General features: G+C 48.7%; 1 protein-coding gene across 2 annotated transcripts in view; it reads left to right on the top strand.

Moving 5' to 3' along the window:
* The window catches only part of AP1M1 (adaptor related protein complex 1 subunit mu 1), a 28,598-nt gene extending 8,726 nt beyond the window's left edge, over window positions 1-19,872 (top strand). Inside the window, exons 4-13 of one of the 2 annotated variants that reach the window (XM_072786894.1) lie at window positions 798-928; window positions 1,588-1,735; window positions 3,323-3,358; window positions 10,729-10,855; window positions 11,915-12,057; window positions 12,520-12,591; window positions 12,995-13,153; window positions 18,065-18,190; window positions 18,783-18,858; window positions 18,986-19,872. In XM_072786894.1, the coding sequence (XP_072642995.1) occupies window positions 798-928; window positions 1,588-1,735; window positions 3,323-3,358; window positions 10,729-10,855; window positions 11,915-12,057; window positions 12,520-12,591; window positions 12,995-13,153; window positions 18,065-18,190; window positions 18,783-18,858; window positions 18,986-19,008 (1,041 nt within the window). In that variant the 3' untranslated portion in view covers window positions 19,009-19,872. The remainder of the gene's footprint in view (window positions 1-797; window positions 929-1,587; window positions 1,736-3,322; window positions 3,359-10,728; window positions 10,856-11,914; window positions 12,058-12,519; window positions 12,592-12,994; window positions 13,154-18,064; window positions 18,191-18,782; window positions 18,859-18,985) is intronic. The other variant, XM_072786895.1, reaches the window with a different exon arrangement.
* The last annotated feature ends 1,700 nt before the right edge of the window (window positions 19,873-21,572 follow it).

The raw sequence follows: 21,572 nt of genomic DNA, 5'->3' as shown, positions 1-21,572 counted from the left end.
GGATGATGAGGACATGGGGGCAGGAGGGCATGTGTCCCCCCAGGGAGCCCTAAGTGTGGGCTAGGGTGTAGGCATTTGTGCCAGAGCAGTGAGGCCATTATAGGAGTGACTTTGAGTAGAGGCCCAGCAGCTGGTCCTGGAGTGCAGGGGGGCACCATCGGACCACAAGGGGGCAGGGGAAGAGGGAAGGTCCTCTCCGCTGCGTTTGGCATTTCCTTTTTGCCTCAGTGATTTTCCTTCAGTGTTCGTGCCAATGAAACTTCTCTCCCTTCCCTTCTCTGATCCTCTTCATCTTCTGTTGAACCAGAGGAAATGTGTCCGCAGCTCAGGGGAGTTGGCAGAGTCTGGAAGAACTGCTACTTCTGTCCCCAGTGGCTCTTGGCCCTCACCTGAGTCACTTGTGACTCAGAGGCAAAGGGTGACAGTTAGAACAGGGATTAAAGAGAAGCTCAGATGGGGCCCTAGACCAGGGGCGGGGGTAGAGGGGCTGTCAGGGAGGAGAGGAGAGGTCCTCAGAGGTGGAGATACAGGGCTTCTTCCCAGGCCCCCTGAGGACGCCTGCACTGCCTACAGCCCACTTCCTGCCTCTCAGTCAGCCAGTGCTGTCGTCCTGCCTGTGATCCCTGAGCCCAGGGCCTAATCTGTGGCTTGTCGCCAGGCCTGGCACATGGGCAGATGCAGCTTGTGGGCAAGAGGGCTGTGGGATCTAGGGCACAAAGGACAGGTGGCTTTGTGCAGGTGCTCCCCATCCTCCACCCTGGCTCACCCATCTGCCGCTCCTGCCGTCTGCACCGCAGGTGTTTTCAGAGTACTTCAAGGAGCTGGAGGAGGAGAGCATCCGAGACAACTTTGTCATCATCTACGAGCTATTGGACGAGCTCATGGACTTCGGCTACCCCCAGACCACCGACAGCAAGATCCTGCAGGAGTGAGTGGGCAGGGCAGGGACCCAGGCCTGGCGACAGCACATTGTGGGCTGCCACCCTGACCCATCCCTTGGGGCGTTTGTAGGCTCTCGGCAGTTCAGTGTCCCCCCTGGTGCTAGGCCGTGCACTAAATGCTTTGTCGCTCGGGAGTCACCAATATTTGTTTCCACCGTCCTACATGAGAGAAAAGCACATTCTTCTTTGCAGTCGTGTGCTTCACACTTGGGGGCAGGTGAATTAAGGACTTCCCATGCGAGCACTTCCCCTTCACTCTTTTCAGAGTCTGGAGTGCTGCTCCCTGTTTCACATGGCACAGAGGGGCACTCAGAGAAGCCACATAACTGGCCCACATCTCACACCTGTTGTTCCCCAAGTGGTATTGGGGTCACCAGCTTCTCCCCCAAGGGTCAGTCCCCTCTGCACATCGAGCAGAAGAGCAAATTCAGGTCCCCTCCTTGCACCATCCCTCAAGTGAAAAATGAACACTCTATGCTCATTGTAACTCAAGTTTGTCAGGGCTTTATGGACACATTGTAAGATATTCTTGTATTAAACAGCTCAGGTGAAACCAGAGCCTGCCTTTTCTGGAACCTGCTCTAGGGAGGGAATGTTTTCAAAATGTCAGTGCCTGAACTCCTTAACTCTTGGCACGGTCCCACAGGTACATCACTCAGGAAGGCCACAAGCTGGAGACGGGGGCCCCGAGGCCCCCAGCCACTGTCACCAATGCAGTGTCCTGGCGGTCCGAGGGCATCAAGTACCGGAAGAACGAGGTGTTCTTGGATGTCATCGAGTCTGTCAACCTCTTGGTAGGCTTCCTTTCCTTCCTTTTCTTTCAGAAAAATTTTGTCTTTTCCATGGTTGAAATAAAAGCACTGGGACTTTTAAAACTAGCAAGGCGCTGAGAGACATTTACTTTCTTTATGACAGCAGATCAGCAGGGTTCAGCTTAGGCCACTCATGGCTGAGCCTCTTTTCTCTCCACTAGCTTGTGTTCCTGTTTAGAATCAGTGCAGACACATCGTGGCTGTCACTCTTTAAAGCAGTGTGGAGAGTTAGCAGAGTGTTCCATTTTCAGAAAGACCACCTCATTTAAGATTTATTAGCATCCTTTTGGACCTCATTCTGTAAATTCACAAACATGCACTGTTCTTTCCATGAAGCCGAGAGCGTAGGATGTGGTTCTGCAACTTGTTTTATTATTGTTGTTTGTGTATGTTTGCTTTTTCCTTTTATTTTTTAAATTTTCACTAATAAAATTGACCTTCTTTTCTGTTAATTTCTGCACATGTACAGATTTTTGTACCCCAGTGCCATAATCAGGAGCTACATCCCCTCTAAGCCCTCCCTACTGCCGCCCTCGGCAGTCTGACCCTTCCGCCTCTCCCCCCACTGCTGGCAGCCACCATTCCAGTCCCTGGCACTGCACAGTTTCTCTTCCCCAGTCAGCCATGGTCCTCAGTCAGAATGTCCTCCTCCTGACTATTGTCAGAAGGTCAGTGGCCACCTCACACTACATCACAAGGCTTATGTCATTCACCTCACTTTACGTTGTCATGTAGGCGCTTTGTCCTCTGACATCATCACAAGAACGGTGGGTAACAGTACAATCAGGTGTTTTGAGAGAGAAAGAAACTACATCCACTTACCTTTTATTATAGTATATTTTTCTAATTGTCCCATTATAGTATATTGTTCTAATTGTCCCATGTCACAATTAATTCATTGTGAATCTCTTACCGTGCCTGATTTATAAATTAAATTTTATAAATTAAAATTTATTAGAGATCTATATAGGAAAAAACATAGTATATATAGGATTTGGTACTGTCTGCAGTTTCAGGCATCCACTGGGGGTCTTGGAGCATATTTCCTGCAGATAAGGAGGACAACTCTAGAATGTTGTCTTTTTGAGATTGTCCTATGAATGGCATTGTACAGTATGTGGCCTATTGAGTCTGGCTTCTTCCTTTTTTTTTTTTTTTTTTTTTTTTTTAAAGATTTTATTTATTTGTTCATGAGAGAGAGAGAGAGAGAGGCAGAGACACAGGCAAAGGGAGAAACAGGCTCCCTGCAAGGAGCCCAATGTGGGACTTGATCCCGGATCCCAGGATCACGCCCTGAGCCAAAGGCAGATGCTCAACCACTGAGCCACCCAGGCGTCCCTGGCTTCTTCCACTTAGCATAATGTCTTTGAGATAGATCGAAGTTACTACGTTTACCAGAAGTTTGTTTCTTCTTATATTTATTTTATATCCTGAAGCATACCTTGTTTACCCATTCAACCTATTGAAGGACTTTTGGGTTTTTTTCCAGTGTTGGGCAGTTGTGAATAGAGTTGCTATAAATGTTTCACATCCAGGTTTATGTGTAGACAGAAGTTTTCATTTCTCTAGGGAAAACACCCAGGAGTGGGATTGCTGGGTCATATGGTAAGTGTATGTTTAACTTTATAAGAAACTGCCAAATCGTTTTCCAGAGTGACTGCACCATCTTTGCCTTTTCATCAGCAGTGGATGAACATTCTGGTTGCTCCACATCCTTGATCGGTGTTTTAATTTTCGCCATCTTAATCAGTGTGTCGTGTTAGCTTATCATGGCTTTAATTTGTAATTTCCCTAATGGCTAATGATGTTAAACACCTCTTCATGTGCTTCCTTTGTCATCCACATATCATCTTTGGAGAAGTGTCTTTTCATGTCATTTGAGTATTTTTAAATTGGGTTGTTTGTTTTCTGATTGTTGCATTTTGAAAGTTCTTTATATATTCTGGATTATAAATCTCTCATCTGATATGTGATTTGCAGATGTCTTCTTCTAGTCTGTCACTTGTCTTTTCATTCTTTTGGTGCAGTATCTTTCACAGGACAAAAGTTTTTAACTTTGAGAAAGTCCAGTTACCGATTTTTTGATGTGTGCCTTTGGTGCCATGTCTGAGAACTCATCACCAAATCTAAGGTCATACAGGTTTTCTCCTGAATTTCTTCTAATAGTTTTGTAGTTTTACATTTAGATCCATGATCATTTTGAGTTAAGTTTTACATAAGGTACGAGGTTTATATGCATTTATTTTTGCATGTAGAACAGTGTTTTGCAGTTGTTCCAATATAATTTTTTGAAAAAACCATCCCATTCTCCATTAAATGCTCTTGTATTTTTGTCAAAAAGCAATCGACCATATTCATGCAAGTCTATATCTGGCCTCAGATCTGTGTATCTGTTTATTTGCCAATACCACACTGTCTTGATAACTGTAACTTTATTACGTCTCCATCAGATTATGTGATTCTTCCAACATTCTTCTTTTTTGAAATTGTTGTAGCTATTTAGTCCCTTTGTATAAAATTGTAGAATCAACTTGTCTCTATCTACAAAAAGATCCTACTGGGATTTTAATTGTTATTTTATTAAATAACTGTATTAATCAGTATGGAAGAAAACTGTTATCTTTAGTATATTAAGCTTCACAATCCAAAAACGCTGTATGTGTCTTTTTCTCTCTAGGTAGGTCATCTTTGATTTCTGTCATCAACATTTGGTAGTTTTTACTACCTATACATTTTCTTTAGAGCTATACCTAAGTATTTCATTTTTTGAAGGTATCGTAAATTGTATATTTTTAATTTTATTTGGTAGAATTAATTTATTTGATAGTGAAACTATCTGAGTCTAGAAATTTCTTTTTCAGGTTTTTTTTTTTAAGAGAGGGGAGGGGCAGAAGGAGAGGGAGAGAGAATCTTAAGTAGGCTCCACGCCCAGTGTGGGGCTCAATCTCACAACCTGAGATCATGACCTAGGCCAAAAGCAAGAGTCAGATGCTTAACCAACAGATACACCCATGCATTCCTTTTTCAGCATATTTTTAACTACAAATTTCAATCCTCTTAACGGTTATACGATTCAGGTTTTTGGTTTCATCTTGGTTGAGTTTTGGTAGTTTATTTTTAAGAAGCTGGTCCGTTTTATCAAAGTCATTGAGTTTATGTGCATAGTGTTTTTTGTAGTATTCCCTTTAATGTCTGCAGAATCTTCTTGATGTCTGCAGGGTCTGTGCTTATGTCCTCTCTTTCATTCCTGATATTGGTCATTTATGTCATTTTTCTTTGTCAGTCTTGTGAGAGCCACCTATTTTATTGATCTTTACTAAAAATTGGTTTTTTATTTCATTGATTTATCTCTGTTGTCTTTCTGTTTTCAGTTTCATTGATTTCTGATCTTAGCACTATTGTATCCTTCTCTGTGATTTGGGTTTATTTTGCTCTTCCTTTTTTCATTTCTTAAGTTGGAAACTGAAGATACTGATTTGAAAGTTTTCCTCTTTTCTAATATAAATATTTAATGCTATAAATATCTAAGTAATTCTTTAGTTGCATCCCATAATTGGTATGTTGAATTTTCATTTTTGTTCAGCGTATGTTCAAATTTCCCTTGAGACTTCCTTTTGACACATGGATTATTTAACAAAAAGTATGTTAATTTTTAAATGTTTGCAGATTTTTCTGTTTTCTTATTGTCACTGGTTTTTAATCTAATTGCATTATTGTCTAAGAATATACTTTTTGTAATGTCAATTCTTTAAAGTTTGTTAAAGTTTATTTTAGTGACCCAGAATATGATCTGTCTTGGTGAATGTTCCATATGCACTTGAAAAAAAAAGTATATTTTGCTGTTGTTGGGGCAAGTGTTCTATAAATGCCAATTAAATCCTGTTATTTGAGTAGTGATATTCAATTCTTCTAGCTTTTTTTTTTTTTTTTTTTTTTTGCTAATTTTCTGTCTACTGGTTCTACCTATTACTGACAGTGTTAAAAGCTTCAGCTATTAATTATAAATTATGTCTTTGCTTAGCAAATTTCAGCACTGTGCTGATAGGTACAAGCACATTTCAGGTTCTTATGTTTCTTTGGTGAACCAACCCTTTCTTTTATCATTATATAATGTCCTTCTTTATCCCTGGTAAATTTTTTGTTTCAAAAACCTATTTTGCTGTTAATATTTTCACTCCAGAGTTCTTTTGATCAGTGTTTACACATTATATGTCTTTCTGTCCTTTTACTTCTTTTTCTAATCCTTTTATTTTATTTTCAAAGATTTTATATTTTGGTAACCTCTGCCCCCAATATGGGGCTCAAACTCACAACCCTCAGATCAGAGTCACATGGTCTACTGATGAGCCAGCCAGGCACTGTATCTTTTTATTATTGACTTGACTGCATCATATTATTTTGTAGACAGCATATAACTGGGTCATTTTTTAAAGGTTTTTATTTAAATTCCAGTTAGGTACCATATAGTATTAGTTTCAGCTGTCCAGGATAGTGATTAAACACTTCCATATGTTACCTGCTGCTCAAACTGGGTCATTTTTTGAAATCTATTTTGGGAGTCTCTGTCTTTTAATTGATAAGTTTAGAGCATTCAAACTTATAATAACTATTAATTTGTTAGATTAAATTCTCCGTTTTATTATTTGTTTTCTTTTTGTTCCCTGTATTTTTCATTCCTTTGGGGTTTTTTTCCCCTATCCTTTTATGGTCTGTTTGAATATTTTTGGCATTCCATTTTGTTTCTTCACTGTGGTTGTTACTATACCTCTTTGTATAGTTTTTCTAGTAGCTGTATTAAAATGCATACTTACCTTTTCATTGTCTACTTAGAATTAATATTTTACCACTTCAGTTGGAATCCAGAAACTTTTCTACCCCTTGATGCTAGAGTTGTCCATATATTCGTCTAGATACATTGGAAACCACATCAGACCATATTAAGATTTTTGCTTTCAATTCTCAAACATACTTGAAAGCAATCAAGAGGAGAATAATAACAGTCTCTGATGTAACCCAGACATTTGCCCCTTCCGTCGCTCTCCCTTGATTTCCTGATTTTCCAGGTTTCCTTCTGGGATCATGTCCCTTCCACCTAAAAAGCTGCTTTTAGCATTTCTTTTGGAACAGATCTACTTGGTTTTCCTTCATCTGAGAATGTCTTCATTTCACCTTCATTCTGAAGGATATTTGACTGGATATCAAATTCTGGGTTGACAGCTCTCCTTTGGCACCTTGGAAGTGTCCTGCCATTCCCTCAGGGTTCCATGCTTCCTGGTGAGAAATCCACAGTCACTCGAATCCATGTCCCCTGTAGGTAACACATTGTTTTTTTCAGGATATCTTCCAGATTCTGTCTTTGTCTTTCATTTTCAGCGGATAGATTATGATGTGTCTGGGTATGGATATCTTTGGGTTTCTACTGTTTGGGATTTGTTTGGCTTCTCAAATATGCAGGTTTATGTCTTCTACCAAAATTGGGATGTTTTCAGCCAGTATTTCCTCAAATAGGTTTGCATCATTTTACTCTTACTCCTTTGTTTTTGGATTCCAGGACATGAATGTTAGACCATTTGTTAGTGTCTCCAGGGCCCTTAGGCTCTTTTCATTTGATCCCATCTTTTCTTTTTTCTTTGTTGTTAAAATTAGATGATTCCTTTTGATCTGTCTTCAGGTTCACTGACCCTTTCCTGTTTTGTCTTAATTCTGCTCTTGAGTCCATCCAGCAAGTTTTGTATTTTAGTCATTGCATTTATTAAGTTCTAAAATTTCCATTTGATTCTTTTTCCTGTAGTCTATTTCTCTGCTGAGACTTTCTATTTTAACATTTTTTTTGCCAGGGAGTTTGTGACTTTTACCTAGCTGTTTAAGGTATTTGTCAGCGTTGGCACCTGTTGACTGTATTTTTCACGGGAGCTAAAATTGTCACTGTTCTTTGTATGCTGAGTGTTATAGATTAGATCCTGGACTTTTTGAATATTATAGGATGTTAGGTCTTATTTAGATTATCTCCAAAATGTCAATATTTGTGTTTCAGCTGACAGTTATCCCAGTTAGGTTTGGGTCACAAGTTGCAACCCCCAATCTATGGGCCATGAGTATCAGTTGTTTTCGAAGCTTTCCTGCTGTTTGCTATTTGAGCTTATCCAGAGTAGGCACCGCCCAGTGGTCAGTCTAAGACTGTGCAGTTTGTTTCTCAAAATCTTTGGCATACTAATTAGGAGCACAGTTACTCAAGCCCTGTTCTAGAGAGCCCTGGAGACATAAACAACTGCATGGGTTTGTTTTCCTGAGCTCCTCATTCTCTGCTATTTTTCTGGCACTTTCCAGCTGCCTGGGGCACCCCCTTTTGGTTATGTGACCAACTGGGGGCTCTAGATCCCCATTCTGTCATGCTTGCCTGTAGTCTCCAGTCCGCAACATCCCAGGTTTGTCCCACCCTCTGGGAACAGGAGCTAGATTGCCTGGGGCCTGGGTGTGAGAGAACAGACAGAAGAGGGGATTTAGGGGATTTCTGCACTCACTCAAAGAGGCAGGAGTTCCCCTTCTGGCCCTGAAGCCAGAGCTAGAAGCTTCCGCAAGCTCAGTATACACCCCAGTGCTCACTTCCATTTCCAGGTTTCCTCTGCACGTTCCCACAGTGGGGGAGACAGGGGAGGTAGGGAGGGCACTCCTCCTAGAGCGGCTCTTCCCAGATCCACGTGCTCTGCCTTTTAGTCTCCCATGGTTGCCTGTGCACCCTGCCCAAGTTTGTCCTTGTAGTCCGCAGCAAGGAAAGGAGATGCAGGCCGACCCCATGTCACCTGCAGCCTGCTTTGTTTTCACCTGGGAGACTACCATGACTGGGCCAATCCTATCATGTGCCTTGCTTGTGGGGCCCACTTGGGTGTGCTGTTTCCAGCTGCTGCAGACAGTGCAGAAATGAGAGAGCCTCCTCATCCTCAGGTGTGTGTTTGGGGCATCTCCCATACGGGGGTGGGAATCCTAGAGGGGTGAGGGCCCAATCTTGGAATTGTTGAGAGCACTTCCCCAAAAGATTCTGCCAGTGGACTTAATATAAGCATGTTTGCTTTCTTATTTTCTAAGGTGTGGAGCAAGACAGTGGCCTCAGTAACCACATGCCCCTCCTGTCTGAGGACCTTTGTTTGAATTGTTTATTGAGCCCAGAATGTGGTCCCTCTGGCTCTAGAGTATCGTGGGGTAGAAAAGCAGATCCCAAAGAGCAGCTTATAAATAGCTATCTGTGAAAGTGCTAGGAGTTCAAGGGGTGTCCAGCCACAGTACACCCCAGCATGTGGCTATGCCCCAAGGACCGCTGTTCTTCCCCACACGGGACGGCACATGGCAGCTGTGGGCATCCCAGATGTGTTGGAACACCATCTTCCTACGTCTGGTTGCAGAGCTGGCAGCCGAGTCAACTTTGGCAGACAGATTCTGGTAATCTGGACGTCGGGGTGTACTTAGCTCAACAAACATCTCTTCTGTGCCCACCATCCTGGTTGCTGACTTTAGGGCTGAGATTAGCTTTGTGGGCTGCACGGTTTCCCTGCTCGCCTTCCTGAGCCTGCCTTCCCAGCATCCAGAACCTCACATGCTCAGTTATAGAGGGCTGTGAGGCCCTACTCCCCAAGGGGAAGACAGCCCTCCAAATCTAGGAGCAGTCACAGTTGGGAGCATGCAGGGCGCCCTGAGTAAGGCCAGGCAGAGTGCCAGAGCCGCCTGGCTAGCCAGCGAGGGCCCACGTTTGCACGTGCTCTCTGAGGACCTCCTGGCCCTGGGTGCTGTGCTCGTGCTCACCCAGCAGTGAGCAGCCCAACACCCCCTCCCCACCAGAGGGGGTACAGAGATGGACAGGCAGACAGAACTGGTAAGAGGCAGAGGAGGAAGAGCAGCCGCTGTGTGCTGTGGGGTCAGGGAGCTGCCTGCCAGGTGGGGCCAGTGAGAGGCCAATGTGGCCAGAGTATAGTGAGCAACGGGGTGATGAAGGTAGACCGTGCAGGGCCTTCTGTCCTGTGTTGTGCCTTTCCTGGGGCTGTCATCTACTTAGAGCCTCAGTTCTCTGCCTCCCTCAGAGGTAAAGGGCTCTAGTGGATGTGCGTGAGGTGCTTTCCAAACACTTGAGGTAAAGGCTGGTCAGAGTCTTCCTTCTCTACAGAAATAGGCAACTTGGGCCCCCTCCACTATGTGAATGTGACTGGCACCTCTGAGGAGTGGCCCGTGTGGCCCCAAGGCCCCTGCGTTTGCAGCCCTTGCTCTCGCCTGTGGGTATGGACATAGTGATGTTGGAGTGGTGGTCACACCTGTGGCCACAGCGCCTGTGCCAGCCACCGTGCAGTCTCCGCTCTGTGCCTCAGTGTCCTTGTATCTAAAATGGGCATGTGAAGAGGTGTTCCATACCCTGGCTTCCTGAGGACAGTCTCAGGACTTGGCTGTTGGCCTGCTCTGCCTTTCTCATCGTGCTCAGATGTTTCTGGGTCTGCACATGAGATAGAGGGTCGCCAGGGTCCTAGCCCTGCCCTGAAGGCTGTTGAGGTGCACAGAGCCCCACCTGGCACAGAGGAAAGGCTCAGTCAGTTACTACCGTGACTGTACACTGTTACTTTGGATCAATGGTATCAGACTTCAGGGCACCCCTGAGGGAGGGGTCAAGGCCCCGGAAGCTCCAGCTTTAGGAAGTAGGGCATATTGGCTGGGTGGCCTCCTCAGGCCCCACATGGAAAAACAGATTTTAAGAAAAGCAGTTTATGGCCCACTCTGAGAGGCCTGCCTGGTGGGTGAGCAAACACGGGTAGAGTCGCCACCAGGTGTGCCTGAGGCCAAGCAGGCAGGGCCGACGTGTTGGCCTCTGTGACCCCGGCATGAAGCTGGATGGGAGGCAGGAGAGGCTGGCCCAGCTCAGGGGATGGTGAGAAGGGCATCGAGAATGGGGCAGCTGGTACATGGGGACCTCCCCTCACGCCTGCCTCGCCACCCCTTAGGTCAGTGCCAATGGCAACGTACTGCGCAGCGAGATCGTGGGTTCCATCAAGATGCGGGTTTTCCTGTCAGGCATGCCCGAGCTGCGCCTGGGCCTCAATGACAAGGTCCTCTTCGACAACACGGGCCGTGAGTACCCTGCCACCCCCACTGCGTTCCCGTGGCCAAAACGGAGCTGAGGGGATATTCAGCTGCATGAGGGAACACATATATCTCAAGCACTTGCATTAGAAACATCTTCACGTTGTGTGTAAGACAGCCATGGAAACTAATAAATCGATACCGGGACATAGAAAATACAGAAGAGCAAAGCTCCCAAAATCAAGTCCCCTCACCGCCCCATAGGCCATTGCCTTAGATTTTCATGCAGCTACACCACCAGCCCCGCCTACACCACCTTGAAGGGAGCTATGGCCTCAAGGTTAGGCCTTGTTCTCTCCCCTTCCTGTGGAGCTCCTGCCCCCCACACAGGGCGCTGGGTCTGGGCTGTTGGAAGGCCACACACAGTGGTTGCAGCTCCCACCACCCGGCCTGGATGTAGCACTCCCTGTGGTAGGGAAGGGGCCATAGTGACCCCACAGACCCAGTTTATTGAGGTTCTGTGTTTACAAACTGGACCACCCATCTCCCAGCCTACTCCTGGCCCACCAGCCTCAGGAGCAGTGGCTGCACCATCGTACCTACCTCCATAGCAGCAGGACCGAGGGCCTCTCCAGTACTGGCCCATCAGGATACCTCCTTTCCCTGGCTGGGCCCGCCCTGCACAGCTCCTCTACAGGATGGAAAACTAAGACAGGAACCCAGAACCCAAGGGATGGTGATGGGGCCAGGGCACATTGGGAGCCCTGAACCATTGCCCTGCCTCCCCAGCCCAGTCTATTAGTCATTCACCAAACATGCCCAGAGCAGCAGCCCTGGCTAGATCCTGGGTTAGCTGCTAAGGACTCAAGAGTGAACCAGGCCGCCCAGCCCTGCTCAGCCTGTGCCCAGTGTCAGGATGCAACAAAGCTTCCAAGCAGCTGAGGAGGGACAGGAGAGGTGGTCTGGGAACCCAGGCCCCTTGGCATCATGACCCACAGATTTGAGGCAGCTCTGCTCTGTCAGGGTAAGCCCCAGGCAATGGGAGTGTTGCTGACAATGAGCCAGAGGGCCTAAGGTCTGTCCCACCCTTACACCACCTCCCCTCAGGTGGCAAAAGCAAGTCTGTGGAGCTGGAAGATGTGAAGTTCCACCAGTGTGTGCGACTCTCACGCTTCGAGAATGACCGCACCATCTCCTTCATCCCTCCCGATGGCGAGTTTGAACTCATGTCCTACCGTCTCAACACCCACGTGAGTGAGCCCACAGGCACCCGCCCCTGGGGTGGGCTTCCACTCAGGCAGCAGGGGGCAGTGTGTGGAGGCCCCACACAGGCTCCTATCTCCTCCCCAGTGGGTGGATAGTGAGAGTCTCCTCCAGAATGAGTCTCACATCCACCAGGTGACAGGGCAGGTAACAGCTCCCATGGACTGCCCAGGCTCCACAGAGCCCATGTTCAATCACTTGGGGCTCTGAGCCTTCTGAGGGGCCAGACCCCATTCTGGGCAGCCCCAGTGATGTTCTCTGCATTTCCACAGAGGCCCCTCAGACTCCGTCCATTCCAGTCTGGCTATGCACTCCTCCAGTAGCCCTGGGCAGTGGCGTGCTGGGCTCACACCTGAGCGGATGGTCCCTTGCCCTGAGCCTGTTTCCCCTCTATGAGATGGGCCTCTGTAAAATCACCATGTGTGAGTGCCACCTTCTCTCCCCAACAGGTCAAGCCCTTGATATGGATCGAGTCTGTGATTGAAAAGCATTCCCACAGCCGCATCGAGTACATGATCAAGGTGCGTGGGCATCCCGTACACAGTGTCAGCCTGGGGCCACGGCAGTAAGAGCAGGGGGCCGGCGGATGGCCCTGCCTGTTCAGGGCCTTTGGCAGAGGGTCCTAACTGGGACAGGGGCACCATGGGGCTCTGTGCCCCTTCACCTGGGAAATAAGGCCTGTGGCTGATGTCTGTGCTGCCTCACTGTGAGCCAGAAGGAAGGATGGGGAGCCCTGAAGGCCAAGGGAACTGGGGAGCATAGGGGGAATCTCGAGTGGTGAGAGGGTGTAAGCTGTGCCTAGAGGACCAGGGGTCAGCTGGGTGGGGCCCCCAGGCCAGGCCAAATGGAGTAGGGCCCTAGTGGGAGCAGGCAGGGTAGGGGCTGTGCTTTCCACAACCTTGGCTGCACTGGCCTCGTCTCCAGGCCAAGAGCCAGTTCAAGCGGCGGTCAACGGCCAACAACGTGGAGATCCACATCCCTGTGCCCAACGATGCCGACTCCCCCAAGTTCAAGACGACGGTGGGGAGTGTCAAATGGGTCCCTGAGAACAGCGAGATTGTGTGGTCCATCAAGTCCTTCCCGGTGAGTGCCCTTCTCAGTGGGATGCCCCCCTTGACTTCTGCCCACACCCCACCTGCTCCTTGTGCCCATCACAGCATGGCAGCCTTGAAACCGGGCCTAGGGCCAGGATCCCCACCTGGGCATTTTGGGCGGCCAGTGGATGGAGCGCTGAGGAACTAGCAGAGCGAGGAGGGCAAGCTGGAGCTGGCAGAGGCAGCTTGTGTGTGAACGGGCCAGTCTCCAGTATCAGGGCAGCACTTGCCACCCCTGCTCTCTCTCTCTGACACTGGTTCAGAGCTCAGCTTCCCTCGAGGGGACCAGACTGCCTTGAGGCCTGAGCAGCATGGCTTTTGGGAATCCAGCACCAATTCCAGGAATGTGGAGCACTTCATGCTGGCACAGCTGCCTGTTCAGGCTTGTGTTCAGGATTTTGAGCACTGAGTCTGGGTTTGCAGCAGTAGTGCCGAGAGAGACGAAGGTGGATGTGTGCTCCCGCGCTGATTATGGCCTGTTGTTTTCTCATTATAAACAAGATGGAGCTCCTTTTCTTTTTCTAGAAAGATTTTATTTATTTATTTGAGATAGGGAGCAAGAGACAAAGACCACAAATAGGGGGGAAGGGGGAGAGGGAGAAGTAAGTTCTTCACTGAGCAGGAAGCCTGATGTGAGGCTCAATCCTAGGATCATGACCTGAGCTGAAGGCAGACACTTAATCGACTGAGCCACCCGGGTGCCCTGGAGCACCTTTTCTTACATCTGAGAGCCATTTGCATTTCTTTCTCTAGAAACTGTAGCATCTGTCTCTTGCTCATTTTTCTGTCAGGTTTGGTCATTTTCTTGGTTTCCAAGAGCTCTTTATATATGGGTAAGATGAGCACTTTTTCTTTGATATATAAGTTGCAAATGGTTTCCCTCAGTTTAATGTTTATCTTTTGGCTTTGTTTCTGGTAGTTTTGTTGTGTGACCCTTTTTTATTGCTTCTTTGTTTCATTATTATTTAATGTAGTTAGATTTCTTGGTCTTTTCCTTTTTATTGCCTCTGAATTGTAAGTCATGCTTTGAAAGCTTCACCATTCCTAGATATAAAGGAATTTACCCATATTGCTTCTAGAACCTGTACAGTGGCATTTTCACCTTAGATTTTAGGTCCTTTCAGAGCTAGATCTGGTAAATGGGGGGAGGTATTGGTCCAGTTTTACTTTCCAAATGGTTATCCAGTTTGTGAACATCACTTACTAAAAGGTCCATCTCCCCAATGGTGTGAAATCCCATGGGGGCTCGATATAGGGTAGTTTTTCTTTCAGTTCCTATGGGTTAAAAACAGGAATATGATATTCTTTTATATCATTTCCAGCCAGATACAGTTTTCCCTTCACCTCTGCCCTTCTTGGGCATTTGTTGGCTCTGAGCCTCCCGACTTTGGCTGCTGTCTCCAGGGCCTGTACGTGTCCGTGGACAGTGGCCTCCTGGTCTTACCCCCTCCCAGAGACTCCAGGTCCCCTCCAAGTATGATGCTGCTTTGGGCCATGGACTCAGTGCAGCCCTACTTTACTGTGGTTTGGGCACAAATGGGTAACAGGCTTATCCAAATGCCCCTTCATATCTGTCAGCAGGTAGAGCTGGACCATCCCTATATCTTAGTAAACTCCACCTGGTCGAGGTATATTTTCTTTGTAGTGCACCGTTGGATTCTGTGGATAACATTGTATATAACATTTTCACTTTGATGATCATAACTGAGGTGGATTTTTTGGGTGCACTGTCTGTTGGGTGTTAGTGATGGACCTACTTTGTAACTACTCGGTGTCCGAGTTCTCGGGTGCAGCCCCCAGGGAGGGACCAGGGCATGAAGTTACCACACAAACACCAGCTACCTGCTGGAAGACATAGTGGAAGAGAAGACCCCACTCACCAAAACACTGGCACAGTGTTTTATGTTTAAGTGGCCTGGACATCATTTGGTCCTGTGAAGGCTGATAGAATTTGGCTGTGTGACCTTCTGGATCTCGACTATTTTCTCCATCTTTTCTGTGGAAATCAGGCCATTCAGAGTTTCCATTTCTCTTGGAGACTATTTGGGCAGATTATATTTCCCTTCAAAATTATCCATCTTGGGGACGCCTGGGTAGCTCAGTGGTTGGGCATCTGCCTTTGGCCCAGGGCGTGATCCTGGAGTCCCGGGATCGAGTCCCACATCGGGCTCCCTGCATGGAGCCTGCTCCTCCCTCTGCCTGTGTCTCTGACTCTCTCTCTGTGTCTCTCATGAATAAATAAATAAAATCTTTAAAAAAAACAACAAAATTATCCATCTTAACCAAGTTTTCACAGTTATCTGCAAAGTTGGAGAAAGTGATCTTTTTTTTTCTTTCTATTTGCGATGTTTTTTTTCTCTCTTGTTCTTTCTTCTTGTGTGTATTTGGGCCTTCTGTTTCCCTGGATAAGGCTGTCTAGCAGCTTGTCTTTTATTTTCTCCCAGATTTACTTTTTAATTTTGTTGTAATATTTTTCTTTTATAAGTCTTTAAATTTCTTCATCCTTTCTTTGTTCTAATTATTCAGATTACATATTTTCATTTGATGATTTTGTTTTAAAATTTATACTGATCCAAGAATTTAAGCCATAGATGTTCCTCTGAGCCCTGCTTTAGCTGTATAACCCATTGATTCTGACACCATATTTGACTTACTCATCTAGAAATTCTGTAATCGGATAGAGTTGGTTGTTATTTTTTAAGATTTATTTATTTATTTGAGAGAGAGAGAGAAAGAGAGCAGGAGCATGGCGGGGAGGGGCAGAGGGAGACGGAATCTCAAGCAGACTCCCCTGCTGAGTGCGGAGCCCAACACGGGGCTTGATCCCAGGACCCCAACATCATGACCTGAGCTGAAATTATAAATCGGACACTCAGCCGACTGAGCCACCCAGGTGCCCTGATGGTTCTTTTTATTTTTTTTTTATTTTTTTTTTTTTAAAGATTTTATTTATTTATTCATGAAAGACACACAGAGAGAGGTAGAGAGAAAGGCAGAGACACAGGCAGAAGAAGACGCAAGCTCCATGCAGGGAGCCCCACGTGGGACTCAATCCCGGGTCTCCAGGATCATGCCCTGGGCTGAAGGCAGTGCTAAACCGCTGAGCCACCCAGGCTGCCCTGATGGTTCTTTTTAAATTTCCTAGGGGATAGGCCTTCTGATTTTCATTTCTCCTCACTACCAATTTGGAGCACTGAGGCCAGAGAATGTTATTCTTACTGTTTCCACTTCTGGGATTTCTTGAAGTGTTTGTTGTGTGCTAACAGAAGGCCAGCATTTGTAAATGCCTTAGATGCACTTGAGAAGAAGATAAGCTTCTGTTATCAGAGTAGGGAACCTACAAGGTCTGTTGTGATGCTGCGGCAGCTTCCACCCGGTCAGCTCTGCCTTCCTCTGGTTCCCTTTACATCTCATGTAGCATCTGCTTATCAGAAGTTGCTGCCGTGTTAGTTGGTGCACTCATAGGTGCCTGTGACACCTTCCCTGTAGATCACAGGGCTGCAGCCTCTAGGACCGTGGCCTGCCCTCCCTTGCACCTATAATTCTTGCCCTGAATTCTCTGTGACAGCAGGCCCTGCTCTGTTTTGTCTGCCCTTGGCTGGCACGCCTTCACCTATTCTTCCTACTGTGGTAGCTTTTCTCCACCTTTGCAGCCTAGAGCTGTGTTTTGGTCTTGGGCCAGCCTGTGGGTCTTTCTCGTTCATGGGAGAATTAAACCCATTGACATCAGTATGATGGACACCAGGGTAGGGGAGCAGACTTCCACTGCTCCGCTGGGAGGGCCTGGCCCTCTGCATGTTCTTTGGCTTTCATTTTCCCTTTTGTCTTTATAAGGCTCAGATTTGGGATCTGGTTATTGTCTCATACACAGGCTGATGGAGCTGATTTTATTCCTTTGCTGCCTGCTTTGTCTGCACATTATTCTCCTCTCATTGTCCCAGAGTCTTTATTCAGCACATGTCACTGACTTGGGCAGAGTCCCCGCTCTCGCACTGGCCCTGGTGGTGGTGAGCAGAGACTGGCCACCGGCTGGCTCCATCCCGGGGAGGGGAGCACAAGTGTGGCACTGGGGAGCCATGACTTTGCCCTGCTCTACCCAAGAAGCACAAGGTCAGCTCTGCTCAGGGTGGAAGCAGCCCTGGTCAGCAGCCACTCTTGCCAGAGCCCCAGGGATTGATGAGTACTATGCCCTGGGTATGGCGAGAAATCTGCTCTCTACTCCCGGCTGCTGTACATGAGACACACCGGCACTTGGACAGCCAGACCGAGATGCCTTAGTCTTATCCAGGGCTTCCAGTCATTCCTGGCCCTGCCTCAGGCTGCATCTCTAGAGTCCTTGCTCAGCTTCCAGGGCCAGAGCTGCCCCCTTACTTACCCACTGGGAGCAGGACTCAAGTCTAACTCAGTCAGCCCCAACCATGGTCTTTTACTTTTGTTATACCTCTCCCTGTTCACCACTCCTCCCTTGACCTTTCCCCCTTACTTCCACATGCCGCCTGAACACTGGGCACCTGGGGGTGTTCACTCGGACTCTGGCCTGGGCAGAGGAGCCACGTGTCCCGTAGTGGTCCGCACCTGCACAGTCTGTACACTGGGTGCCCCCTCTTCCTTGAAGCAACTAGTCTCCTTTCCCTGACAGCTTATGAAACTCTCTTGATCCTTAGAGTTTACCAGTTTTCCCCAGCATGCCTCAGATCTGCCCAGCATGGCTAGTGGGGCAGTCTGTGAGGCCTGGGGTAAGTGTAAGTGTGTTGGAGGAGCTGAGACTGTGGGTGACCACAGCCTCACAGGGAGGGGCTCAGTGGCCAGGGCAACCTGGAACTCTCTAGACAGATGCAGCTGTTGGCCAGGAGGGGCCGGGGCCTTGGCCTGACCATGTCTACCTTATCTGCTCCTCCAGGGGGGCAAGGAGTACCTGATGCGGGCCCACTTCGGCCTGCCCAGCGTGGAGGCGGAGGACAAGGAGGGCAAGCCCCCAATCAGCGTCAAGTTTGAGATCCCCTACTTCACTACCTCTGGCATCCAGGTACGTGTGGCCAGGGTTGCCAGGGCCCCAGAGCAGACTTGGGCAGGCCCTGGGTCCATCTGGCTCTGAGAGCTGCAGATGACAGACATCCTTGCAACCAGCTCAGGCAGGGGGGCTAGTCAGCTTGTCCTGGGACACCGCAGTGCTGCCCTGGCTCTGGCTCTCTCCCTGGCCAGCCTGGGCCTGCACCTATCTACTCAGACCTGACCTTGTACTTCAGCTCCAAGCTCAGAGATCCCTTTGACTCCCAAAACTAGAGGCTGAGCCTCTCCTGTCTATATACTTGCCACCAGGGGCCATGGTTTCCCAGGTCCGCTACAAATCTGCGAGGGGAAGTGAACTCTGGGCCCTCTGCCCCAAGAAGCTGCTGGAGGGCCTTGCCTGGAGGTGCACATCCTGGCTCTTTCCCATGTCTGCTAGCAGTGACCCCTCCCCCTATGGCATCAGCATGCTGCAGGTGGACACATGCCCCTCCCAGCCCCCCGTGCTGCCTGTGCTTGCTCACTCCTTGTCACAGCCCCAGAGGTGGTAATGACAGGGCCCGAGAGGAGGCAGCAAGCACATGCTCAGGGCCCTGCTGCCTCTGCCCTAGGTGCGCTACCTGAAGATCATCGAGAAGAGCGGCTACCAGGCCCTCCCATGGGTCCGGTACATCACTCAGAACGGAGGTGCGTGCAGCACGTGGAGCAGCCCTGGGGGTGGGGATGGGGGGGCCGGGGTGGGGTGGGGGGCAGGGTGGGGCTCCTCCCCCTCGGGTACAGAGCAGAAAACCAGCACCTCCCTCCCTGATTCTAGATTACCAGCTCCGGACCCAGTGAGGGGCTCTGTGGCCAGCGCCCCCAGCCCTGGCGCTGGGGCTCCTGGTGGAAGACTGGGAGGAAGCACCTGCCAAGCCTGCTGGGTGGAGGAGGGGCGCCCCTGGCCGCTGGCCACCCTCCTGGCTCCTCCTGGGGATCCCTCCTTTTCCAGGCGCATCTGCTCTGCCGTTGCCACTCTCGTCTCTGAGGTCGCTTCTCCCAAAAGAGGCTCCTCTTGGAGAAGTCTTGTGTCTCTGACCCCCCAGTCAGTTTGAAGGGAAGGGAACAAAATCTTTCCCTCTCAAGATCAAATGCAGCCTCCTGTGCTGTCTAGCTCCCAGGCACCCAGAGACTGGGCAGTACTCACCAGACTGCGGGCTGCACTCGGCCTCCGGCCCAGCCAGCAGGGCCGCTGTTTGGGTGCCATTCTGTTGAATGTTGTAGGTTCATGATTGTTCCCCGGTTCTGTCTCGTCCGTTCATTGTTGTTTACGTGCAGCTCACCGTCCGCGCCTCCTGCCCCTTGTCCTGAAGCTCTTGGGCAGCACTTACTGAGGGTGCACCACCCTCCTCAGCAAGGCTGGTGCTGGGTTTCCTCCCACATCTGGCCAACCCCAGCCATGGCATCTGTGGCAGCAGCTCCTGCTCCTCAGAGGCTCCTGGCCTCCTCCCTGAGGCTTCTGCGGAGGTGCCTTCCCAGGGTCAGCTGTGCCATGTGATGCTGTCCCTCAGCCACATCAGTGTTTGTCCACCAGGGAGTGGTGTCCAGCAAGGACTGCTGGCCTCAGAGGGTTGGAGGCACAGGTCATCCACATCTGTGCTTGGTCATCCCACCGCCACCCTGTCTATGTTTGTGTCACAATTACATTAAATTCCATTACTTAAACATGGTGCCTGCCTTCCCTCTGGTGTAGCATACAGCAGACTCCTTCTGAGTGACCAGGGGCAGGTACAGGGCTCATATCAACTCTCACCCTGACCCGATGGTCTTCCTCAGAGTGGTATGGCCCTCAGAATGGCCGCATGAGTGTCCCCTTTGACCTTGCTAGAAATGCACACCCAGAGATCCACCCTGACCTGCCAAGACAGTCTCTGGGATTGAGGCCCAGGAGACCAGTTAACAGATTCCACATGTGCACTAGAGCTTGAGAACTGCTGCCTGGTCCTCAGAGGGGATCATGGTGGGTACATGGGCAGGAAGCACCCTGTCTTACCCCAGCAGGCACCTGCCTCACACTCCTTGCCCCCCCAGTGCCACTGGCCCTGCCTGGCTCAGCCCCTCTTACCTTCAGGGCTGTGTTCCCCTGTCCTTCTCCCATATCACCCAGCTCCCCCTTGGAGGGCTGGTGAGCATCAGCCCAAGTAGTAGCCTGGCCTCCCACCCTCGTTGAGTAGAGACATGGCCTGGGACCAGGGCTCAGATGAGAGCCATTAGAGGCATCCTTGATGCCTGGTCCCTCACTGCCCACACCCACATCCACAGCATGGTCTCCCTCCAGGAGACTCTGGCTCCAACAGCCTTTTCCATCCTCACTGCCATCCCTGGAGGCCAAGCTGCAGCCTCCAGAGCCCCTGTTGGTCATCCACAGTGGGGAGGCGGCCCTCTATTCCCAGCGACACCTGGGACAAGGTTATCTGCAACCCCTCCTGTTACTAGCATGTATATATGTGATATTTAGTATAAGAGAAAGACCAAGAATGATGGGCTAAGCATCCATCTCAAGAAGTCAGAAGAAACAACGAAGCCTAAGAGCTTAGGAAGAAGGAAATAATAGACACGAAGGAAATAGAAAACAAACATTCAATAAAAAGAACCACAAGTTGGTTCTTTTAAAACATGAATTCAAAAGCTGCTGGGAAGTTGGATCAGAATGAAAAGGAGGCACGTGTAGCACTCATTGGGATCGAAAGACATTACTATAGCTTTTCAAAAACGAAAGAGGTTAGGGCAGGACAGCTACCACCTGGCAGGACATTCAGGCTGCCTCTGCCCCCAAGCTCCAGCCACCTGGGGGAGGGGTTGGTCTTGTCCCAGCCACCTGAAGACCCCAATGGAGGCTAAGGACGCTGGGAGCGACTTTGTACCAGCACACTTGAAAGCGTTAACCAACACGGGTAAGTTCCTAGAAGACAAAAGCTGACGCAAAAAGAAAGTAAAAATCTGAGTAGTCCTACAGCTGCTAAAGAACCTGAGCCAGTCAGAGCTCCGGGCCCAGATGGCTTTATTGGGAGAGCTCTACCCAACAATCTAGGGGAAGAAAGAAACTCTCTTGAAGAGTAGAAAAATAGGAAACATTTCCTGACTGACTTTATGAGACCAGCATTTCCTCAAAACAATATGAAACAGGAAAATTATAGACGAAGCTCACTGATGAGCATAGATGTGAATATCCTAAACACAATTGGAGGGGAAGTGGTGCTGCATACAGAGGACATAACCTTGTGTCTAAGGTTAAATCTTAGATACGCAAAGTTGGTTTAATGCTGGAAAATGTGTTAATTCAATCTGCTGTCTTAAGAGTAAGGGGGAAAACATCAGTTCAATGGGTGTGATAGAGGGTTTGGTAAAATTAAACATTCATGATC

The sequence above is a fragment of the Canis lupus genome, chromosome 19 (genome assembly GCF_048164855.1).
Source record: "Canis lupus baileyi chromosome 19, mCanLup2.hap1, whole genome shotgun sequence".
NCBI classification, from domain to species: Eukaryota; Metazoa; Chordata; class Mammalia; order Carnivora; family Canidae; genus Canis; species Canis lupus.
Note: the sequence above shows the minus strand (reverse complement) of the source record. Positions and strands in the feature narration are given on the sequence as shown.